Raw genomic sequence first — 23,414 nt, 5'->3', positions numbered from 1 at the left:
AGAGTTGGAGGAAGTTAGACGGGGAACCAGCACTGAGGAACTGAACAAGGAGTGTATTTATGGGAGACTGAAACAAAGAAAGGACTAACGAGCAGATTGGGAGCAGGTGTGAACATAGCAGACTGGAAAGGAGCTAGGGAAAAAGGAGAACTCTAGAGGGCGACAGACGGCAACTAAAAAAAACCTAAAATATAACCAGAAAACACAACAAAATAAGAAATAAATCAATAAAACTAGAAAACATGGAGCAAAGTAAAACTGAAAACTTAAAAGAAAACATAACAGAACCAAGACTGTGACGGGAGTGAAATCAAAGATAAATAATAATTTTATTAAAAACATATCAAATAATCAATTTATGTAGATATTAGTCCTTGTAAATATCAATTTCATGCATAATTTTTATTGATACAAGTAGGTAAGTAATGACCATGGAAAAGATTTATGCCCCAGAAATCAAAACTAAAAGAATTTTATCCACTATACCTTCTATTTTGAAAGCATTGATGTTTAAATATATGCATCTACGTGTTAGCAAAGGCTGTAGGAAAGTATAGTTTGTCTTTATTTAGAAAATATGGATGTTTTGCCTGTTAATTTTCCTGTTAGAACAGTGTAGATTGACACTGAGGTTCTGACACCTATCTACTTTCGGCCACCCCTCAGTGTACATTATTGCCTGCCCCCCCTTATAAAATATTGTGGCTACGGCTCTGGATAGGACATGATTTTGATTAGAACTGACATTAAATGTCTAAATCCTGCTTTTGAAATGACCATGCCTATTTACTTCTCATCAGCCATTTCAATTGGTTGTAGTGAGCTTTACACTATCATTAGGGCGTTATCTTTGTATCTGAAGTCAGTTTAGTTCCCCCAGCCAGAGTCATGCCACGTTTGATAACAGAGACAGTCTGCAAACCCTCCTCCTTCTCCTCCTCCTCTTGCTGCAGCTGTCAGAGACTGAAAACTTCCCTAAGTTGCGCTCCTCTGCTCCGCAGCGCTAGATGAGAGCGGTGGCCCCTGAACCCCGGTCTGCAGTTGGCCCCCCTGGCAGCAGCATGCCGGCCTGAAGGGCGGGATGGCATCAGCGGTGTTTGAAGGGACGTCTTTGGTCAACATGTTTGTTCGGGACTGCTGGGTTAACGGGATCCGGAGGCTCATCATCAGCCAGCGGGGAGAGGAAGAGGACTTCTTCGAGATCCGGACCGAGTGGTCCGATAGGAACATTTTATATTTGCATCGCAGTTATTCCGATCTGGGACGGCTGTTTAAGAGACTGCTGGAGTCCTTTCCAGAGGACAGAAAGGACCTCTCTGCATGTCCGCTGATAGAAGGTCGGTATGATGGGAGAAACACGCACACAGGAAATGATTACAGATCATTTATTAATAAGGCGGGTCATATGGAGAGGAACGCCTTACTTTCACTTTGGGAAAAAAAACGCTCAATAAGAAAGTCGTTCAAAACTCAGAACTTATACATATGTTGCTACTTTTATCTATCTATCTATCTATCTATCTATCTATCTATCTATCTATCTATCTATCTATCTATCTATCTATCTATCTATCTATCTGTCTGTCTGTCTGTCTGTCTGTCTGTCTGTCTGTCTGTCTGTCTGTCTGTCTGTCTGTCTGTCTGTCTGTCATCTGTCTGTATGTCTATCATCTGTCTATCAATCATCTATGATCTGTCTGTCTGTCTATCATCTATCTGATCTGTCTGTCTGTCTATCTATGATCTATCTGTCTATCATCTATCTATCATCTGTCTGTCTGTCTGTCTGTCTGTCTGTCTGTCTGTCTGTCTGTCAATCTATGATCTATCTGTCTATCATCTATCTATCATCTGTCTGTCTGTCTGTCTATCTATGATCTATCTGTCTATCATCTATCTATCATCTGTCTGTCTGTCTGTCTATCTATCATCTGTCTGTCTGTCTGTCTGTCTGTCTATCTTTTATCTGTCTGTATGTCTGCCTGTCTATCATCTATCTATCATCTGTCTGTCTGTCTGTCTGTCTGTCAATCTATGATCTATCTGTCTGTCCATCTGTCTGTCTGTCTATCTTTTATCTGTCTGTATGTCTGCCTGTCTATCATCTATCTATCATCTGTATGTCTGTCTATTATCTATCTATCATCTGTGTGTCTGTCTGTTTATTTATCGTCTGTCTGTCTGTCGGTCCGTTTGTCTGTCTAGATGTACGTATTCTACCCCTCCATATATATAGGTATTCTAAAAGTGTTAAGTTAAAATAATTTCCAATAGAATACAAAACAATGTAAAGATCTTGTTTTAGATACATTTTATTAAAAGAAAAAAAAAATCGTTATGTATACCGTTTGCAATAATCAACCGAATTATCTTCATAGTACAGCAGGTAATCAATAATTCTCACGTGTTGATAAGTTGTTGGATGTTTGGTTTTTACAAGACTTTAGTACGGAGGAGCAAGTGAGTCACTGAAGAGAAAAACAGTCATTTCTAATGTAACATTTAAATCATTTTAGAAATCCAATTTGACAAGTGTGTTCTAATTTGTAAATTTAATCATTAAAGATTAATTGTAAATTATATGTATTAATCCATATTATAATATGCAGTTCAAAAATCTAAATGGAGATTTAAAAACCAAATCTCAGAAATCTGATTATAAATACCTTTCCTACACACAATTAAAAAAGTAATTCCTTTCTCTATTTACATTTTCTTTTTTACCTTGCATTTTCATATCATTTTTGCAGTTATATTTTCCTTTACATTTACCTGCTCCATTTACCTTTTCCATGGCCCTTCTGGTCCTTGAGCTCACTGAAAAGTATATAAACCAATCAGAGTAGCTCCTCAGATGTTACCAGCTCTCTCATTGGTCATTCTGTGAGCAGTGTGGAAGTTAAACCAAATATGAAATTACCTTATTTATGGAAATAGGACATTTCCTTTTCAAACATGTAATTCAAAACAGATTTTGAAATCGCAGTAATGGATTTATAAATAACATGTACACTGTCTCTCTAATATTTAAATTTAAAATGTACAAATAGATTTTAAAGTATTATTATAATATTTAATTTGGATTGGCTTTCTTTCTTTTTCAGTGACATTTCTGATCCTCCATTCTTTATAGATGAGTTTAAGGTCTTTTAAATAGGAAAGGATTCTATGCTACCATTACAGATTATCTTACAAATTTAAATCAAAGCTCAATCTATGACACAAAATATGACATTTCGCATTAATCTGCTAGTATCATTAGCAAATTACCCTACCCGTCCACCCTTTAAAAGGTTTCTAGTCGTTTGCTAAACTACTAACTAACTAAATACTTTTCTTAAGAATCATGTACAGGTATTTTTCCTATTTTGCAATTAAGACAAAATCCTTCAGTATTTCTTAATCCTGGATCCACTAGTGAGTTGAGCTAAGAAGAAGTTGGCATCTAGCTGGAGAATATCACTGCCTGAATAGTTCTGACTTTTCCTACAGCTGTTTTTTTGGATGTTTTTGGCATTTATTAAATTTGAGCACCAGGCCAGCTGTGGAAGTTATTTCAAAACAAGACTTCTTTCAGCATCAACAGATCCATGTATTTTTTTTACTTTATGTGATAGACAAACACCAGCGGATGATAATTGTACAGTGGAAAAAAAAAAAGAAGTCGAGAGGAACTCTGGAGGAGCTGCAGAGTCCAGACTAATAATCTAGGCGTGAAATACCTTTTACAGATTTACTCAGTTTAATCTGACAGTTTTAGCAACTTGCAAATAGAAATGACTATAAAATTCCTATCGAGACATACATTTTAAGACCTATTGCTACAGTTGAACTGATAGTTGTGTCCTACAGTATTATCACTGGAAGTCTGACTACAAATCCACATCATGCTTTTTTTTAGATTCTCTTTTCAAAACATATTAAAAATCACCTATAATTCTCCTTCCTCTTCTCAGTTTTGTAAGCTATTTGATACATAGCTGATTGTGATGTGACATAAGGTAGAAAAGGGTCTATCTCTGTTTTTATGCACTGAATATAGACTCTTCACAGTAATATATCAGAGTAATGATGTATATTTAATAGTCAGCGTAGTTCTCAAGATGTTAGGCCTACTCTGAACTGGTCATAGAAAACATTTACATCAGCCTGTTTGAACATGATAATGATTAAGATCGTATTTGTGGCTTCCCGGTTGCATGGTGAACTAAGAGGAGGATATAATAGATTTTTGTGATATCTAAACATATTTAAAGCCTGATGTGTTGGTATGATCATGAATATTTAGATGAGCTGTGCACTGATGGGTTGGTTTAAAACGAGAGAAGCTGCTGAGCAAAGATGCATCATGGCAACAAGCACTCACTCACTGAAACATCAAATTGTTGATGTAGGGTGACCAGACGTCCTCTTTTTCCCAGAGATGTCCTACTTTTCAGACTTAAAAAATTGTTCAGGGGGAATTTCTTTTCAATACCGTACGGTGACGGTAGCCTGGACAATGGCAGCTCTGTGCTTCAATTGGGAATAGAATTTTAGTTCCATTGCTACTTTCCCTTTTACGAGAAAGAGGCTATTTAACACAAAGGGACATTGACACAATGTTTACATCCATCCATCCATTTTCTTACACGCTTATCCCAATTGGGGTCACAAGGATTGCTGGTGCCTATCTCCAGCTGTCTACGGGCGAAAGGCAGGGTACACCCTGGACAGGTCTCCAATTCATCGCAGGGCAAACCATTTACGCACACAATCAACCTAACAGTCATGTTTTCGGACTGCTACCTTGTTGCTGCAAGGCAGCAGTGCTACCCACTGTTCCACTGAGCAGCCCCTTTGTGTTTACAGTAAAAAAAAAATCAATCATGTCATAAAACCAGATTATTAAAAATGTTTTCTATCTAAGGAAAACAAGCTGATTGCATTCAGAGATTGACTTTGCACAGAGACTCCCTGATGAGCATATGGCAGCTATTTGCTTGCATTGTGTTGTTGGCACTGCAGCAAACCCTCACAGCATGCACACAACTACAGTGGAGAGGAAAAACTCCTTTTCTACCCCAAGTAGAACCAGGTTCAATATCAGCAGCTTTTTGCAGAAAGCGACTGAGGTTCAAGGAGACAGAAACAGACATACGGAAGGAATATAGAAGCACTCATTGATACATATGTTCTATATTAGAAGCAGTAAGGGTAAACAAGCTCTCGGTAGCTCTGTCTAGGAAAGAAAGAGTTAAACAGATGTACTCTGAGACATTTTTGAAAGAAATGAATGACAGAGCACATAATATTAAAGCTAAGCCCATACCTATGTCTAGGAGTGAAACAGGACTAAATGCTAAAAAACAGGCCAAAACAAATTATCTATATTTAGAGCTGCTGATGGCAGCAGCCAGCAGATACTTCTCTCCAGGATAGAGTCACAGCCAAACAGAACCAGGTGACATAAAGCAGGGACATAAAGTTAGAGGCTGAAATAACAAATACGGCATAATGGTAGAATGGGGATAGGAAGAAGCAGAATTATGAAAATGGGTCATTCATGTTTGACTAATGCCAAATTCATGTCAGAGCATCTATTGAAAAGGAATATATGTTAAATTAAAATGAACTTTTATGCAGTGAATTTGATCAAGTTTATCCTTCATTTCAAAGTTATAAGAAAACTCCTCCGACAAACTCATGCAAGCATTAGTTAGACTGGATATGCACTTAAAAGTCTTTCTCTGGAGAATTCTCCTCCTTTAGGGCAGAGACTGAGTTTGAAAAATGTTACATTTTTTTTATAGGTACCAAATGGCACAAAATGAAGAAATAAAAACCCCAGGCTTGTTTAACTAAAGGAAACTGTTGCTCAATTCAGATCAAAGTTAAAACATGTTGCTAACTTGGCTTGATATATATTTTTTGATAAAACATAGATAAATGGAATGTAAGCTCCGTTTGATTATCCGTATACCTTTTTTGTATAGCAAACTAATGCTTGTTGCCTAGAGACATCAGCTTGAATAAGAGCAGGATTTAAATAAAGCATTTTCTCAATCTTTACCCCTCAGTTTTCAGCTTTTGCATGTTGTGTGCTGACATGGCCGCAGTTTTTGGCAGAGCTGCTGGTTTATTTTGTGTTTCAGTTTCCTCTGCGCTTCCCTTTTTTGTCCATAAACACTGAGACGATGCAAGTGTTTCGGAAACATCCCTTTAGTGGCGGGTGGAAAGCTCTGCTTCCTTCCCGGACCCTGAAAGAGCTGACAGAGTTGTTGACAGCTTGCTGCCTTCCTCCTGCTTCTCCAATGTATGGTGTATTTTGGGAAGAGGCGTCCTGGATCACATGACTGACTTTTTGCTTCTTTATTTTGTGCATCACACCACTAATCAAGATCCCAGTTGACTAGTGAATTCAGATTCCTGGAAATGTATGAAACTCAATGTCAGTTTTTTGAAGATTGATTAATCTAAATGCTTTAGGCCCTTCTTTGTTGTGTCCTTCTGAAATTGTCCAAAGATCCAACAGTTTTTATTTATATTGTGCCAATTCACAACACATGGCCTTTTACAATGCCAATTAAAAAAAATCATAAAAACAGCTTTCTCAAACTTTTTTAAATCTAGGAAAACCTAGCAGATTGCATCCATTTGCAGAATTCAATCTCCATTAACCAGGAAGTAGCAACAGTGTGCAGTAGCAACAGTATAGTGTGCAACTCATCACACACCACCCAAGTTGTGTCGATGAGTTTGCAGTAATTCCCTTCTACCAAGCATGCATGCAATGACTAAGGTTCCATTTTGTTTCAATTATGATAAAATTCTGATATTATAGCTTTGAGTATTGACCAATACCGATAGTGACCGTATATCAGCTGTATGATGCATATTTTTACCACTCTTTTTGTGGTGTGGAATATAAAAAAAAATGCTTGGTTAAGTGATGAAACAACAACAGTCAACAAAAAGCTGCACCTCAATAACAAAGGACTTACCTTTGAAGACCAAAGTGTTCAGATTTTGGACAGAGAGTTTGGTTTGTAAGAGGGGTCAAGGAAGCCATCTTTGTTGAAAGAGAAAAGCCTTCAATGAATAGAGGGGGAGGGTTTTCGTTTAAGTTTCCAAGCATTTACGATTCAGTCATGAAGCTCATCCCAAAGGAAATACATAAGCACTACCGTTATGATTCAAAGTCCAATCACATAGCCCATACACAAGGAAAGGCTCCAACAACCCAGAAGAACATGGGACAACTATTTGATTAGCATCTGACTTGGAGGTTGGTCCTCCCTGCTGCTAAAAACATCAGTGCCCCAATTAAAGAATGCTCTGATGTTATTCAAAAGAAATGACAGACTCCTAAATAGGTGTCTCCTAAATTGGTTTTATTTCCATTTTAAATAGAGACAAAAGTCTGGTTGCCTTTCAATTTGAGCTGTTTTGTGGTTGCCATGACCAGGATAACTGAAAAATTACACGGGCATTTATCAATAGGTTACCTAAACTGTAAAAATAAGTTGAAGTTTTCTATCAGCTTGCTTATATACAAGGTTTTAAATGCTGACCGATAATTCTGACATTAGTTTGTTGGCTGATATTGGACCAATATCAAGTCATAGTAAAGACAGGAAAATTCTAATTTAACTGGACGAATTCTTCAACATTCTCTGTTTACTTTTGTCCCTTCTTTCTTGTTTTTCACAATAATCTTTGCTATTTCAAAATTAGTGTAAAGAACCGAGAAGTCTAAAAAGCTGAGTCTGGTAAAAGCTGAATTGTTTTCTTCATAAAACTATGTAGGAACACCATGAATAGACTCTGATTTCAAGGAGGGCTGATATAGAGGTTAAGCTAGTTCAGTCTTTTAACAAGTCATAAGGATTGTTAAAGAAAAAACACTCATTTTAATTAAATTCTTTCACATTCAGTATTTCACTTGCATGGTTCAGTCTTATTCAAACTGACTGCCCTTTCCCAGTCATAAGCCATACTCATGTTTTCCTGTTACTGCACAGCACCCAGGCAACAAAGGAGTGGAGAGCTTTTCAGTCTGATGTCATGATGAAGAAGAGAGTCAGAGAGTGACTGTGAAAGAGGAGGGACCGGCCATATTTAGCGTGGCTGGCCAGCCTTCATTTACTCTACATGTAACCTCAGTTGGAACACAGAGGACCTGATTACTCAGCCATATGACATAAGCATAACTGAAAATTCTGACTAAGACTTCTACTTTATTTCTTCTTTAAATCAAACAATGTGGTTAAAGTTCATTATGACTAATAGACAGTAATTTTCTGGATTTTTAAAAATATTTTAGTAAACTATTTAATGTTTCTGCGCAGGGTGATCCACTGGGTGTTCTCCAAATCAACTTTGAGGTCCTGCCTTCTTCACACAGCCTGCTAGATTTACGTAAACTAGATAAATTCAACAGACCGGCGAAAAATAATGATTTCGAGCTGGTCTAGTATGTATCTGTTTATATAAAGCCACAAACAAATACAGCAATCTATTCTATGAAACAGAATTATAAATCACTATAGTTAATTCCCCTTTCTTTCCATTAATTAGAATGATCATTAATCATTTCTAATAATGTCTGACGCTGAAACGTAAGTTCTAAATGTGAAACAGCTTTCATGTGGGGTAATTATGTGTTTAAATACCTTTAATTTGAAAAGTCACACTAAGTATATAGTACTTTAGGGGAGCATTTTATACGAGTCTAAAGTCTGTAAGGTTTCCACACATCCCAGATCATTTCTTGTAATTATTATTCTTATTGGCCATTCGCCACTTAGACCAGTTCCATGATAAAGTTTATTTTCTGAGTTTAAAATCCAAACCTCAGAAAGGAGGAAGAAGTCTTTGCATCCAAGCAATGAAATAACCTAGCCCAATTGGAGTCACTTAGACCCTGTCAGTAGATGCAGTTTAGAAATTTTATAAATACTTTTTACTCAGCTGGATGTGTTTTTAAGCCATCAGGTACTTTGTTTTAAAAGTAAGCTTTTCTGTGTCATTTTTCCTTTTCGAATCCACCATAAATGATTTTCAGACATGGAAGACTGCCCCCATAGTCTTATCTGAAGGTGATGCCACTCGGCGTCTGAAGGAGGACTGTTCTGTGTTCAGACATGTCTCTAAGGCATTTGTCTTAAATTCCTGTCCTTGAGGCCCTGTGTCCTGCAACTTCTAGATACGTCAGGCGTCAACACACCTGAGACCAGTAGGAGCTCATTAGCACAGCTCTGCAGAGCTTGCTTGCATGCTAGATAGTTGAGCCATTTAATTCAGGTGTAAATAGGGGAGAGGACTCCTATAAAATTTGCAGGACACTGGCCCTTGAGCATTTGTTTTTAAGACTGCTGTTCTAAGCTAGTGAAATGTCAAAGACAACGGGGTTCTGTCCAGCATATTTCATCTGCTAGGTTCAAAATAAGTTGCTGTTGCCCAGAGAACCAGCTTTCTCACCAGCTCATTTTAGCAAATACACTGGTTATACTGAAACTTTTTGAATACATATGGAATTATGACTTTTAATGATGGTAACAGCTACAGAAATAGTGATTTTAAACACATTTACCTCCTTATTTGCACATATACATATAAGGGCACTGTGAAACGTGAACCCCCGCCATGAAGACCTTCATTGTCTCGGCCCAAGAGAGCAAATAAAGAAGTTATAGCCGTGACAGCTGAGGGCAAGCTTTACTGTTCTGCAGTGCTTTCTGTTGTCACCAGATCTCAATGCAATGAAGCACCTTTGGGATGCAGGTGGATGTAAAGGTGAAAAATCTGCAGCAACAGGCGTAAGCTATCATGTTGCCAATTTGAAAAAAAATGTCTCAGGAAGATCTCAGATGCTGTGATGAATTTATGTAATTGAATATTATGTTAAGAGATCTACATTTCAATTTAATTTGGTGTATTTATATAAGGCCAATTCAAAAGACGTAATCTCAGGGCAATTCACAGAGACAATACTGTCAAATTTGTTAGGAAAACCAGCTGATTACATCCAGTGATTGATATGCAAGAGATGCACCTCCTGGATGAACCTGCAGCGACGAACTTTGCTTGCATTTTTTCATTGACTCTTCAGCAATCCCTCACATTAACCATGATTGTAGCGACAGTGGAGAGGAAAACTCCCTTTTAACATGTTGAAACATCCAGGGTGTCAGGTTGGGTGTAGGTTTGAAGGACCCAAATGCAGTGATGAAGGCTGAAGTGGTTACTTGCAAGTGTAATATCCAAAAAAAGGGGTAATAGAAGCAAAAATCCACAAACATAAATCCGCAAAAATTCAAAAATAATGAAATCCAGAAAACTTAAATGAAGAGTAAGAACCGATGATGACAAGAAACCAGCAAACTGACTAAACAGGAGTTGTATATATGGGAGACAAAAACAAATACCAAGCTAATCAGCAGATTGGGAGCAGGTGTGGACAGAGGAACCTAGAAGGGAGCTAGGCGAAAAGAGACTGACACAAGCAAACAAGAAATACTTAAGAACTCAAATACAATCAAAAATGACAAGTAAAACACAAAATGGAAATAAAACCAATGAAAACTCAAAGATAAAACTTAAACAGAACCAAAACCATGACACATTAGAACTAGGCTCAATGTGAGCCCCGATTTGCCAATTGCTGACTGGGGTTCCAGGAGACAGAAGCAGAAATACAAAAAATCACCACCAACAAAAAAAAAACAGATATACAAAAGGTAAAAGGTAACTGTTAACAAGATCCACAGGTGGCCCTATCCGGGAAAGATACAGTCTGGCAGATGAGCTACATGCCAATTTGCTTGTCACAATAACAGAAACAGGACTACACCCGAAAAAGGTAAAGCTCCAATATCTATAAACAGATATGTTGATGGCAGCTGATACTTCAATCCAGGATGGAGTCACAGCCGAACAGGAACAGACCAGATAAAGCTACTATGATGAGAAAAGCAGAGAGAACTTAAAGTTATGAGAGTAACTTCATCAACACTGCAGAATGGGAGAATAGAGATATAATGAAGCAGAATGAGAAAAAGTGGTCCCCGTGTGATCCAGCGGCCCAAAATTATAGCAGCACAAATACAGAAAATAGCTAATGATCACCTAACTATTTTGGTTGAGGTATAAGAAAGGTAGATCCACAATACTGCCAATGTAGACTCAAGGAGAAAATCTGTACGGACTGAAATTTTCTCCCAATTGATGAGGTTGCAGGTGTACCTAATAAAGCTGCTTTTCATTTTTTGTTGCAGCAACCATCGATGGGGTTTTAATAGATGTCTGTCCAACTCTCTCTACTGATGAGGATGTTTTCTGACTTGGCGTTATCAATTTTGTCTTCTGGGGTGTTGACAACGGCATTGAGAAATAACTTGCTGTGTGTTTGTGGTTGAATGATTAAGAGATATGCTGCTGACACGTGCTTATCAGATTCTCACAGAGGATGGCTGTGGCTTTTACAACATCTTCTTATTAAGAGCTAGTTAAAGAAAATTTTCTGAGTTTAAGTATTTGAAAGCAACCGTTTTATGAGTCATGATCCTAATAATGTCACATGTCACTGTTTCAACTCAAATGAGCAACAGCCTCGATTACCCCAAAAGGTACAGGTGATTAAAGCGGACAGCTTTAACCTCTTGGTAGTTGAAAGCTTCGAGGCCGACAACTTCAACAGAATAACCTCGGGAAGCGTTCTAAATGATTTGTAACAAAGCTCCAGCGAGTCAGGAAGTTTATGCAGGAAATAGACACTTAAACAGGAAATTGGAGGAAATGGCATTTTGGTTGGAAACAAGATAGATTTGTGAGAGCATTTTTCCCGAAGACATTTTGGTGTTCAGAGGATAACTTGACAACAAGAAAAGCAAAGATTGCATAGAAATGTGTAAGAAAAAAAAAATAAATATATATATATATATATATATATTCATATATGTATTGGAAGTGTAGAAGAGGAGATGCACACAAGGTTTTTGGGAATACTTATGTGTTTACAAAAATAAGTTTACTGATGTAACTCCAGGTTTATAGTGCTTACCATACATACAGTACCTTTTTTATGTGGTTATAATCCTTTCTCCACCCTTTGTGCTTGGACAAATATGGGCCACACATGTTAGAGTAAAAAAAATATAGTGCAAGTCAAACTCTTGACTGAGTAATGAAATATAGTTTACAGTACCTGAACAAGGCTCTCTTCTAAATATCTGTATGGTTGGTTAGCTCGTAGCTCAATAAGAGTTGTAGGTGGCGCTCCTTTATTTTCTTCACAATGACTGTATTTTCCTAAACATAAAAGCTATAAAGTGCTTTAGCTTTATAAGAAAAGGAAAGGGACAACACCATTATGTCCATAATCCATTAGTATTTTTACTAAACTTTTTGGAGTTCTAGAAAGGTGCAGCCTCTAAACGTTTTGCAAATGTACCCATCTAATCATTCCTCACACCCACTGAGAATAATGTATTCAGTGGTGCCTCATGCAGCAGCACCAGTTCTTCTATCCAACAGTGCCTGTTTTATTTGTTTCTTCTGACATGTCAGTTTGACCGCAGTACTTGTTCTTCATACTCCTCACCCTGTCCCTTTTTAGTCTGTATGTTAGTAAATTACGCCTTCGTGAACTCCTCTTCATATCGCCAAAGATGATATTTATCCACCCACCACCTCCCAAATATGTAATCCTTCTGTTGTTCGGGATTCAAATGATCACAGACTTTAGTCTGCAGTGTCTATTATTACTTTTCTCTGTTATTATGTACTGTTAAACAAATGCCAGTGGCTGAGCAGTTATTTTACAGCAAGAGTTTATATGGTCCCTTGCACTCCTGCTGCAAGGAGGAGTAAGCAGCATTGTTAAGGAAAAGGTTACTATAATAAAAGCCTTTTCACTTTTTTAAACACTTGGAGTGACCTTTCTTAAGAAAATCGAAGTTCTCTTACCTTAACAGATAGATAACACTCTGGTTGTAGTAAAGGTCAAAGCCCTGATTAATTGTCAAAGCACAGAAACAGTTATGCTTGGCATTTTAATTTTGACATTTTATTTTGTAAATCTAAGGTTTCTGTAGATTGCATTACTGAATGCAATTGATGGATAGAAACATCAATACGGTGAACAAATAACTGACTGTGCAATAAACTAGGACTGTGATTATCTAAAATATACAGAGAAGCTGCAGCTATGTTTCTGGCTGTTTCAAAGCTCGTATAAAACATGCATTAAAAAGAATACCTTCAGCAATCTAATAATTACCGGTACTATAATGAAGCTTATCTGCGTTAAACCAGTAAATAAAAAAATCAAAGTTATCTTTATTGCTTTGTTGGCCTTGAATTTGTAATGTTTATTATTTTTAAGTTATTTATGCACAGAAGCTAAAAATAAGTCTGTTAAAAATGTACATTCTTATTAGAGAGGACAAGAAAGAGGCCATTTTATCAAATGATAATGAATTTCAAATAATTTTTCAGCAGTATTTATTTTTGGTTTAGGAGGAGTTGCTTTTTGCTACATCCAGCACTACTGGGAGGGATTTTATTACATTTTCTGCTCAGCTCATACTGAATTACTTAAGTTATTTGCTTGTGATAAGCCCCTTAAAAAAAAAAAAAAAAAAAAAAAAAAACTTTAAAAGGGACAAAAAAACCAATTTTGGTTACATCACATTGTTTTTTTTTTGTTTATGTGACAGTATTGAATTGCAAATCAAGATAGTTACAGTTTAGAATGGGCTGACGTGTAAAAGGGTAAACCTTGAAGCTCCAGCCTATCATGTGGCTTCTATAGGCTCTACAGTCTGTGCTGAGTTGGCTGGGGAATTTGACCTGTAAACACACAAACCCCTCCTCTGTGTAGCGTATTATGCACACATTAGATGAATCACATTTAAAATCCTCAAACACGTAACAGATTACTGGACAAAAGCCAGAGGTATTTCCTACAGCAGCAGAAGCTTGAAATTAAAGAAAGAGTGAAACAGCATTTCATTCTTTTGAGATGTTAATCTGGGAGTTCATGTCCCAGTCTATATTAACCCTGGTCAATCATTATATTTTGTTGTTAATTTAAGCCTTTGACCTAACTGAACCCTACGTGGTGAATATCATTGATCTGCCCCTCCAAACTAGGTCTGCCTTCTCACTGTTAAAGCATGCTGTTATTGAATCCTGTACTTGGAAACTCAGGTTGGATTCCTCTCAGACCATTTCTGTTAGGCACCTTTTTAATTGTGGGGCAAACAGATGATTTAGTTTCTGGAACAACGCAACATTTTCTATTAATATTAAACAGTTTTTAGCTAAATCTATTCAACCTAAATTGTTTCGTCCAATATACCAACTAACATCATGTTTGATGAGAAGGCTTTGGACTTCAATGCTTTAATCTTGTTAGACCTTTCCACATCCTTTGATTATGTCCATCATACCATTTATTTTAATAGTTTATTTCCGGAAATACTGTTGTTTTCAGCTTTCAGACAGAAGCGTCACTGTCCATGTAAACCTCAATATATTTAATTTTACTGATCAAATATGAGGAACATCTCAGGGCTTTGTTTGTTGCTCACTTCTTTTTGTGCTATGTGTTAGATATAGTATATTCAATTCAATTCAGTTTAAAAGTACTTTATTGATCCCAAAGGAAAATTGCATTTTGTAATATCTTATATGTTTTTTTCCCAACAAGTTGTTATATGTGTTGAAAGCTGTAGGCAGAAAGGATCTTTTTTAGCTGTCTGCAGACACTGTTGTTGCTTAGCACTCTGCCAAAGAGGACGCTCACTGTTGTCCAAAATGTTGTTCATTTTATGAGGAATTCTTTGTGAAATCAGAGTTCCCAGATTAGCAGACCGGGGGTCTGGATCCAGGCCCACCTGCTGGCTGATCTGGACCCAACCTGATATAAAACACTCATAAATTACTACATCGTCCGACGACAGTGTCTAACGTCACTTGCGCTGCTTCTCCTGTTTGTATGGTAAAGCCATCCGGAGCATCCGGCACCAGGCTGGACGTGATGCATATTAGCCATAAGCTGTGTCAGTCAGCATTGCTGCTGCTAGCTACTTTTAGACACAGAAAGCAAACCTGTGGCAAGCTGAGAAGACGATGAAAGAAGAGAGCAGAGAAAGCAAGGACTGCTGGAGCTAGTGACAGAAAAGTGAAATGGGGTGCTCAAAGATGACCCTGCACCTTTTGAGTATTTTTGGCTCAACCTGCTGCTGATAAGCAGGATTCTCCACCATGAACAGAATCAAAAATAAATATCAATCCAGGCTCAAAATGAGCACCTTGATATGTGCTTGAGAATGGCTTTGTCTCCATTCAAACCCAGGTTTAAAGCCTTGCGGGGCAGCCTAAAGCCCACTGCTCTCATTAAGCCAGAAAAAAGAAAGAAAGAAGAAACGGTCAATTCATGTGTTTTATAAATAAAGTGAGTCAGGAAATTGTTAGGGGGTGAGAGGCGGCCTAGTGGTTACGGCATAGAGATGGGAGCATCACCAATTGATTCAGCTGAGAACAAAAACATTGAAGCAGAAGAGTTGATAGCAGAAGTGGAAGAATAACAGTTTGAGATGTGAAATAGAAGCTTTGGATGAAAGGCGGGCAGGAGAGAAGCATGCTGAGCTGTTCCTGAAGTGAATTTTTGAAGAATGTGTTCAGTTCATTGGCTCTGTCCAGACTTCCATCTGATTGATTACCATACAACTTTGCCCATTGATTTGATTTGAAATGTTATTTAAATAACTACCTAATTTGGATTTTCTGTGTCAAAACCTTAGTTCCAAATAAGGATAAAGAAAAGTGCTATTGAATCGAATCAAAATGTTGATATACACCTCAAGATTGGTAAATGGTCCATCCAAATCTGGGTTCTGTACAAGTCAGAGAAGCATTGTAGAGATCAAGATTTAGACTAAAATGCAGCCTGTGGATTTTGTATAGTATGTCTGAACTTACCTTCTATGTTAGGTTTGTTTCTCTAGTTGGTTTAACAGTTATTTTGGGGTGTTTTTAATGCCGCGTCTGTAACTTCCTCTCTTTTACAGGTCTGGTAAAAATAAAAGATGCACATGACATTGAGGAGAAGCTGAATGAGGTTGAAAGATTACTAAAGAATGCCATCAACATGCCGTGCAAGGTTAGTAATTTTTAATTTTTAATTAAAGCTAGTAATTTGACAAATAATAATAGAAACACTAAATTGCCTAATCAATATGTGCCTAAAAATATTATAAAAAATAGTGTCATGATGGGATTAGATGTCTAACCCATATGCAGAAACACACGGAGGTTAGGAGAAAGTTCAAAAGGTTTATTGACAAAAGGTGTAAATAAAATGTGAACAGGAACTTGGGTGGTCAGACTGGTCACGGCTGGATCTCCACTGAGGAGGACAGAGAGGTTAGAGGAGTTCCAGGTAAACTGCTGTTTATCAGATGATGGGGGGAATACCAGCTTAGAAGGGGAGTGGGGGGGGGGGGGGGGGGGGGGGGGGGGGGGTTGAGGGTCCAGAGGCTAGTAGGCAAGCAGAGGGCTGAGGGCTAGCAGAGATTGAACTGAGTGCAGGCAGGTGGAGAACTGAGAGCTTGGCAGAGGCAAACTGAGTGCAGGCAGGCAGATTCCAGGTTGAGGTCTCTCTCTTCAGTGTTTCAGGTTTCCAGGCAAGTCAGGTTCTGAGAGACAGAGAGAAAACAGGGTCAGACAGGTTCACAAGAATCAGGCAAGATCTGGTAGACGGGCTCAGGTTTTGCTGGTACCATTACTGACAAACACTCTGGCACTGGAGTGTCAGTCTCCGCCTCCTTAAGTAGGAGCCTCCTGATGAGCAGATTGAAGACAGGTGTTGCAGTCAGCTCATTCCCCCAGGAGATCTAGTGCGCCCTCTGGTGGAGAAGATGGACACAGCCTCCAGATCCCAACAAATAGAGGCTGTATTAATACCAAATATGAATAATTACTACAAATCCCTTCACTGACATTCTGTTAAGTTAGTCAGTAACTGTTTGTTTTAGGTTAATATGGTCACATATTTATTTATCTCTGTGCTGCTTCTTGTAAACTTGAAATAATCCTTATGCTAAATAGATAAGATATCCATTAAAGTGAAATATTAAATTTTTTTCATTATTGTCCAATCATTCATTGATCCTGAAGGCTATTTGCAGTTTATTATTCGCTTCAGATAAAAATATGGGACAAAGATGGGATGCTGGAGCATGGGTCAGTTCCTCTAGACATCCGTACTGCTGTAAACTCTTTCACCCGTAAAACTTTCTTTACATGGAACAGACATTTGAAGAATCTGGTAAAATCACAGTAAACCACCAGAATAGGAAGTGGGACCACAATTAAGCAGCTAAGACAACAATTTTATTTTTAAATGTGATTAAAAAAGAAACATTTTTTTTTTATCTTTGTATGTTGTAAAAATTGTTTTGATTTGTCAAATAGTAATGGAGATGTCACCTGAGTAGTTAGGAAAATAACCATAACAAAGTTTCGAAATGGTTATTACAGACTCAAGTTATCGTAGAAATATAAGGAGAAGCAAGATATGACACAGCAAATGACCATTTTGCAAAACTAAAAAACTAAAACTAAAAGCTAAAAAATATCACTACCAATTTGCATCAAAAATGTAATCTGTCAGCTAAAAAAACAGTTACTTCAAAAAAGTTCAGCAATACTCCTCTAATATTCAATGTAAAATGATAATTATATTGGTATAATATAAATGAAAAAGTGTTAATGCACATTGAAGGCTATCGTGGTTAGCAAGGAAAAGCCTAAAATAACCATCCTTGCATTTATCTACCATGATGAATTATGGCTTTTGCAACTATGGGGTAGAGTACCCAAAAATTGTACCTAAGTAAGAGCAGCTTTACTTCAACATATTTTCACTCAAGTAAAAGTAAAAAGTAGCTGTTAAAGAAATAACTCAAGTAAGATTATAAAAGTATTTGGGAAAACGGCTACTCAGGCACTGAATAACTGAACTTTTTACAAAAATGACGTAAAAAATTAACAAAAGTTATATTCCACTTCTGTTATTTCAAAAAAATAAAATCTATAACATACAGTAATTACACAGTAAAATATGCATGTAGAGTGAACACTATCCAGAATACATTTTTGAGTTAAAAAACATAAAAAATCAATAGTTATAAAATGTAGAATAGTTTAAATGAAAATATACTGTTTACTTTATTTTCACTCAACTTTTAAAAGACACGGCAGACTCAGCAGATAGAAAAAACACTAAACAAATAAGCCTTGAGAACAAAAAAGAAGAAAGTGTCCCTCTATGGTGCATATTTGTTAAAAGCTTTTATTACAAGGATTTCTTTATTAAGTGAAGTTTCTTACTATGACTAGATTGGACAGAAATTTTACTCAAGTAAAAGTAGTGATACTTTATCATATTAATACCCACATTAAAGTAAAAAGTACAAACCCCTTTTATTAGTTAGTAAATTTAACTGATTAATACCCACCTCTGAGCACTGTACCCAAACCAGCATGGCAAATCTTTTAAAGTGTATTTCAACAGATAGGACAGCCATGGAAGATTCATGGTTAAAACTACCATAATACTATTTACTATAAAACGTAGGAGGTAATATAGAATTAACAGCAAAAAATAGGAACAACTTATTTGTCTTTATTGGTAGGGTTTAAAAATCTGGGTTGCACAAAATATTAGAGGACATTCTGGATTTTTAATTTCATGCCGTACATTTCCAGTCCCAGAAACGATCTTAAAACAATCCCTATCCAGTTTTCCAGGTCAGAGGTGATGTTGACGTTCTTTGAGCGCTCTCCACTCGACCAAGTGTTAAGGAATGACAAAGTCCACCGAATCCAGCCGTGCTTTCAGAATCCAATCAACATATCAGGTAAATGCATGTGTGGGGCATTTCCATGAATGCACTGATTTCTTCCCCCATGCCTTGATAAGTTCACATATGATGAAATGCTGCACTCTGTACCTTTCAGAAATCATGCGGTCAAATGGATTCTGTCTGGCCAACACAGAAACTATTGTATTTGATGATAGCGTCCCAGATGAAAAAGAAAGACCTTCATCCACAGACTCTGTAGAACACTTGTGAGTATGGATCCATAAGGCTTCTCAGCAAGATCAGTTTAAAATGTTCTGCAAATAAGAAAAACACTCATTGTATCTATCTTGCTAAGATAGCTTTTGAGACAGATTGTTTCAGTTTAACATCAGTTTCTTTACCGGTTTATATATTTTCCACAAATCCAGCAGTCTCCATGTTTGCTTCTGAAAAGCTGGATAAAGAACTCCTTGAATGTGACCGTCTACCCCTTTTACACATGACAGGAAGTCTGTCTGTACACCTCTTCCTTTTTCGTGTAGGAAGCAAAAGAGGAATGCATTCTTTTCAGTACTTCCCACAAAGCAGACTTAAAAAAAAAAAGAACTTTGTAAAAAAGCCAAAAGTCACTGTCAACCTCCATATTGATAGATATATATATATATATATATATATATATATATATATATATATATATATATATATATATATATACACCAGTGATAGTAGATTAAACTACATTCACAAATTGTACCATGACTAAGGTTTTTATAGCCACCAGCAAGCTTGTGACATTTATCTGGTGGTCAGTTTCAAGTATTTAAAGTCTGCTTTTTTGGTCATTAGTGTTGAGTATTATTCCAGAATCGTATTTTCATGGATCCGAGGTCAGTTTTGATTAGGGCTGGACGATTTTGGAAAAAAAAAATCTAATTGCGATTTCTTATATTAACATTGCGATTTAATGCAATCATTCCGGTTTAATTTCTCACTTTTTTTAAACTTTAAATAAATCTAATTATTATGAAACAGATTTGTTTAGTCACTATACTGATTGGCATCATGTTATTTTAGTGTGCTGTTTCGAAGTTTGTTCGTAAGGAATAACACTTTCAAACAGTTCGGTCAGCTATCCCTGTCAGGTGGTACTTTGCTTAATTAACGTTTAGGCACTGGTAGTTGCCGTTCTAGCCATGCAACTATCATACATAGCCTTGTGGTGGTTTTTTCAGGTGTTGATAAAGGTTCGTCGTGTTACCTCGTGAGGTAGTAACAATAGCAAGGCATGTCTGGCACAACACCTGATGTTGCGCAGCGTCTTCTTTTTTAAACCCAAAATAATTCCACACAAGTGACGTACTGTTCCTCTTTGGTACCAGACCTTCAGTTGTTTCAGTTTTTGTCCAGTCTGAGGGCATTGTTCAGCAGGGTAGTCGCGGACGATATCAAGTTTCCCTCCGTGTTAGTTTGCTAGTGCATCATCCCCCATCACGTGACCCGTCAAATCCAATCCTTTGCGGTTAGAAAATCTCGTTTTATCCTATTGCGATATTATTGCAAATGCAATTAATCGTTCAGCCCTAGTTTTGATGTAAGCTTAGTATCATTACACAAACCACTGTGGAAAAGTCTTTAAAACTGCTCGGAACAAACATGGAAGTGGAAGGACTCACCTCTGCTGGAGACTGAAACACCAATATCCTAGGTCAAATCAGAACAGGTTTAATATCTAAATGAACCAACCATCATCAGTTTTTTTAAATTGACTTAAGGGCCTTAATGGACGAGAAAAAAAAATGTATGGGTATAAAAGATTCTGGGGTTTTTTTTGATCAGGGATAAATGGCTCCTAAGCGTTGTAGCTGGACATGGTTGATCTGTTTTCCCATAACATGAAGAAAAGGGACTACTTAGGCTTTCAACCCAAAGAAGACTGTATAAGTTATTGTGCATGGTGGTGGTAGCGCCATGCTGTGGGCCTGTTTTTCTTCCAGTGGTACTGGAGATTTGCACAAAGTGGCAGCAATAACAAAAAAAGACCTTTCATATTCTTTAACTTTACCCCAGATCAACATAGTGATTAGTAACAGGAAAATAATCCCAAACAAGTTAAAACTGCTCTTTGAACAAATGAGGCAAGCTGACATTAAGCTAATTAAATTCTATTATTGGACTTGTGATAACTCATTTCATTTTAAATCTGTAATTTCGAACTTTCCAGTTTTAAAGAAATCCAATAAATTATAATGTGGGCACCCATTTCTTGATTCAAAAGCATCAAAATAATTCACCACATTGTCGACCAACTCCTGAACTAGAACTGTTTTAAGAAACCCAAAAGTACAGCAAACAATAAATTATGACATTTACTAAACTTTTGACTGTTTTGGGTTTTCCCCAGGTATGAAGATGGAACAAATTTTCTGCCAATGGAAGCAGACGTGTGTGATGAGGAGACGGAGGCATATGTCACCAACCTTTCCTACTATCACCTGGTCCCATTTGAAACGGACATCCTAGAATAAAACCCTTGTGGACGGATATTTCTCCTCCAGCTCAACTGAACCATGCAGCGCTATAGCTGCTCTGGTTCAATGCTGCTCCTGATTGCAGCAGCTTCCAGAGTTGATGAACTTCGAAAGGGAGCTGCAGCCTCTCCCTTTATCCCTGTATGGGACATCACCAGTGTGCCTCATCTGGAGTCTTACCTCTTGTATCAAAAGTGATGCAGATATCTTTTTGTAGCATGGTTGTGAAGCTACATGGAGACATTTACTAAAAATTGTAATATAGTATTTTAACCGAACTAAACCCTGCAGAGGCATCACACATAAGTTAAAGCTTCAGCACAGCTGTAATTTATTGGACCATTTAACATTAATGACCAGCAATCATTTTAATTGACTGGACTATTTTATATCTTCTGAGCCGCACTTTTAAATCCCTGTCCTGCTTTACTATTTGTAATGCATCTGTGGAGTCGATTGTCTTCTTCTTTAAACTAAACTTTTTATCTCTTTTCATTGTAAAGTCTGTGATTTAGCAAAGAATTCTGTGATGTGAAAGCCAATTTAACACAGACTAGAAGAAAATAGTGTCCTCTCCTGAGATAACCCTTTGGCCAAAACTAGAGATATAGCATCAGTGTTGTTAGTCCTGATGTGAAATACGGATTTGCTGGTACAGAGATCCTGTCCAGTATCGCAATGCATTAAAATAGGTGTTTTCAGTATCACTTGGTGTGTATCAGTGTTGGGATTGTGTCTCTTTTAACTCTTATCTACCAACAATTTTCAGGATGATGCAGTTTCCATTGAGCTTGAAAGCAGGTAGTATTTTGTTCCAGTTGAAGTTTCTGCAGGTCAAGCTTAGTTCCTGGTTCAGTTACCACCAAAGACAGAGCAAAACCTCCATCCACCCATTTTCTGTCACGTTTATCCCTGCTGGGGTCGCGAGGGGTGCTGCTGCCTATCTCCAGCTATCTGGGGCCAAAGAGACGGGGTACATCCTGGACAGGTCACCAGTCTATCGCAGGGCAACACAGAGACAAACAGGACAAACAACCATTCATGCACACACTCACATCTAAGGAGAATTTAGAGAGGCCAATTAACCTAACAGTCATGTTTTTGGACTGTGGGAGGAAGACGGAGTACCCGGAGAGAACCCATGCATGCACAGGGAGAACATGCAAACTCCATGCAGAAAGACCCTGGGAATCGAACCTGGAACCATCTTGTGAAAATTAGCCCACTGTGCAGCCCCTCAGAGAAATTCAATACGTTTTAATATTATTTAAAAAACTTATTTTATTTAAATAACTCAGTTCAAGATTTAACACTATTGTCACTTCACCACATAAATGGAGTACTGAGGAATTGCAGAGTATTTAATTTTTCTGACCACTGTGACATAGAGCAAAATAGCACTGAATATTGAGATAGTTGAGATTTTAAAAAACAGTTTTGAACACATTATTATTGATTATATAAATGCCATTTTCCAGCATTTCTTTCTTTATTTCCTGCTCTCAGCTAACAACATGACAACATCAGACTGATAATAGAAAGATTTTTAATACAATAATGTGGCTTAATGGAAATTATGTAAAGGTTTTTTTTAAATGTACTTTTTTCCCCCACATGAACAATTGGGAATTGTTTAAATGTGCTTATACTAAATAAACATAGATCTAAAGAATCATTTTATTTCCAAAATCAGAAAATGATGTTTCCTTGGATTGTTATTTTTGTCTCAGTTATAGAATATGTAAATAATGTTTTTCCTTGGTGACAAATAATCTTATGAATGTGAACCCTAACAACAAAAGCTAAACCACCGTAGTGCTTTTGCTGCTGTTGGAGAAATGATGAAACGGAGCAATGGAGGCTTTGTTTTCCGGCTCAGCTGAAGTCATTTCTGTCCCGCCCTGTGACATGACATGAGTGGGCTCAGTCAGCTTTCTTTGAGCGTGGGATTCTGCAGCTTGGCCCAGGATGGATAAACAAGAATCCTTTATCTGAAGCAGACAAATCACTTTGGTTGTTTGAATGCTCT

At 37.3% G+C, this 23,414-nt stretch overlaps 1 protein-coding gene across 1 annotated transcript; it reads left to right on the top strand.

The window, feature by feature from the left end:
* Positions 1 to 893: 893 nt before the first annotated feature.
* Positions 894 to 22,092, top strand: pxdc1b (PX domain containing 1b). Its single transcript, XM_038300636.1, has 5 exons — positions 894 to 1,337; positions 16,059 to 16,150; positions 18,794 to 18,911; positions 19,012 to 19,123; positions 21,259 to 22,092. Exons 1-5 carry the CDS (start codon positions 1,082 to 1,084, stop codon positions 21,380 to 21,382), a joined length of 702 nt encoding a protein of 233 aa, XP_038156564.1. The 5' UTR covers positions 894 to 1,081; the 3' UTR covers positions 21,383 to 22,092.
* The last annotated feature ends 1,322 nt before the right edge of the window (positions 22,093 to 23,414 follow it).

Source organism: Cyprinodon tularosa, unplaced genomic scaffold (genome assembly GCF_016077235.1).
Source record: "Cyprinodon tularosa strain WSP-4 unplaced genomic scaffold, ASM1607723v1 ctg451, whole genome shotgun sequence".
Classification (NCBI taxonomy): Eukaryota; Metazoa; Chordata; class Actinopteri; order Cyprinodontiformes; family Cyprinodontidae; genus Cyprinodon; species Cyprinodon tularosa.
The sequence above is the reverse complement of the archived record's forward strand: the minus strand, read 5'-3'. Positions and strand labels throughout refer to the sequence as shown.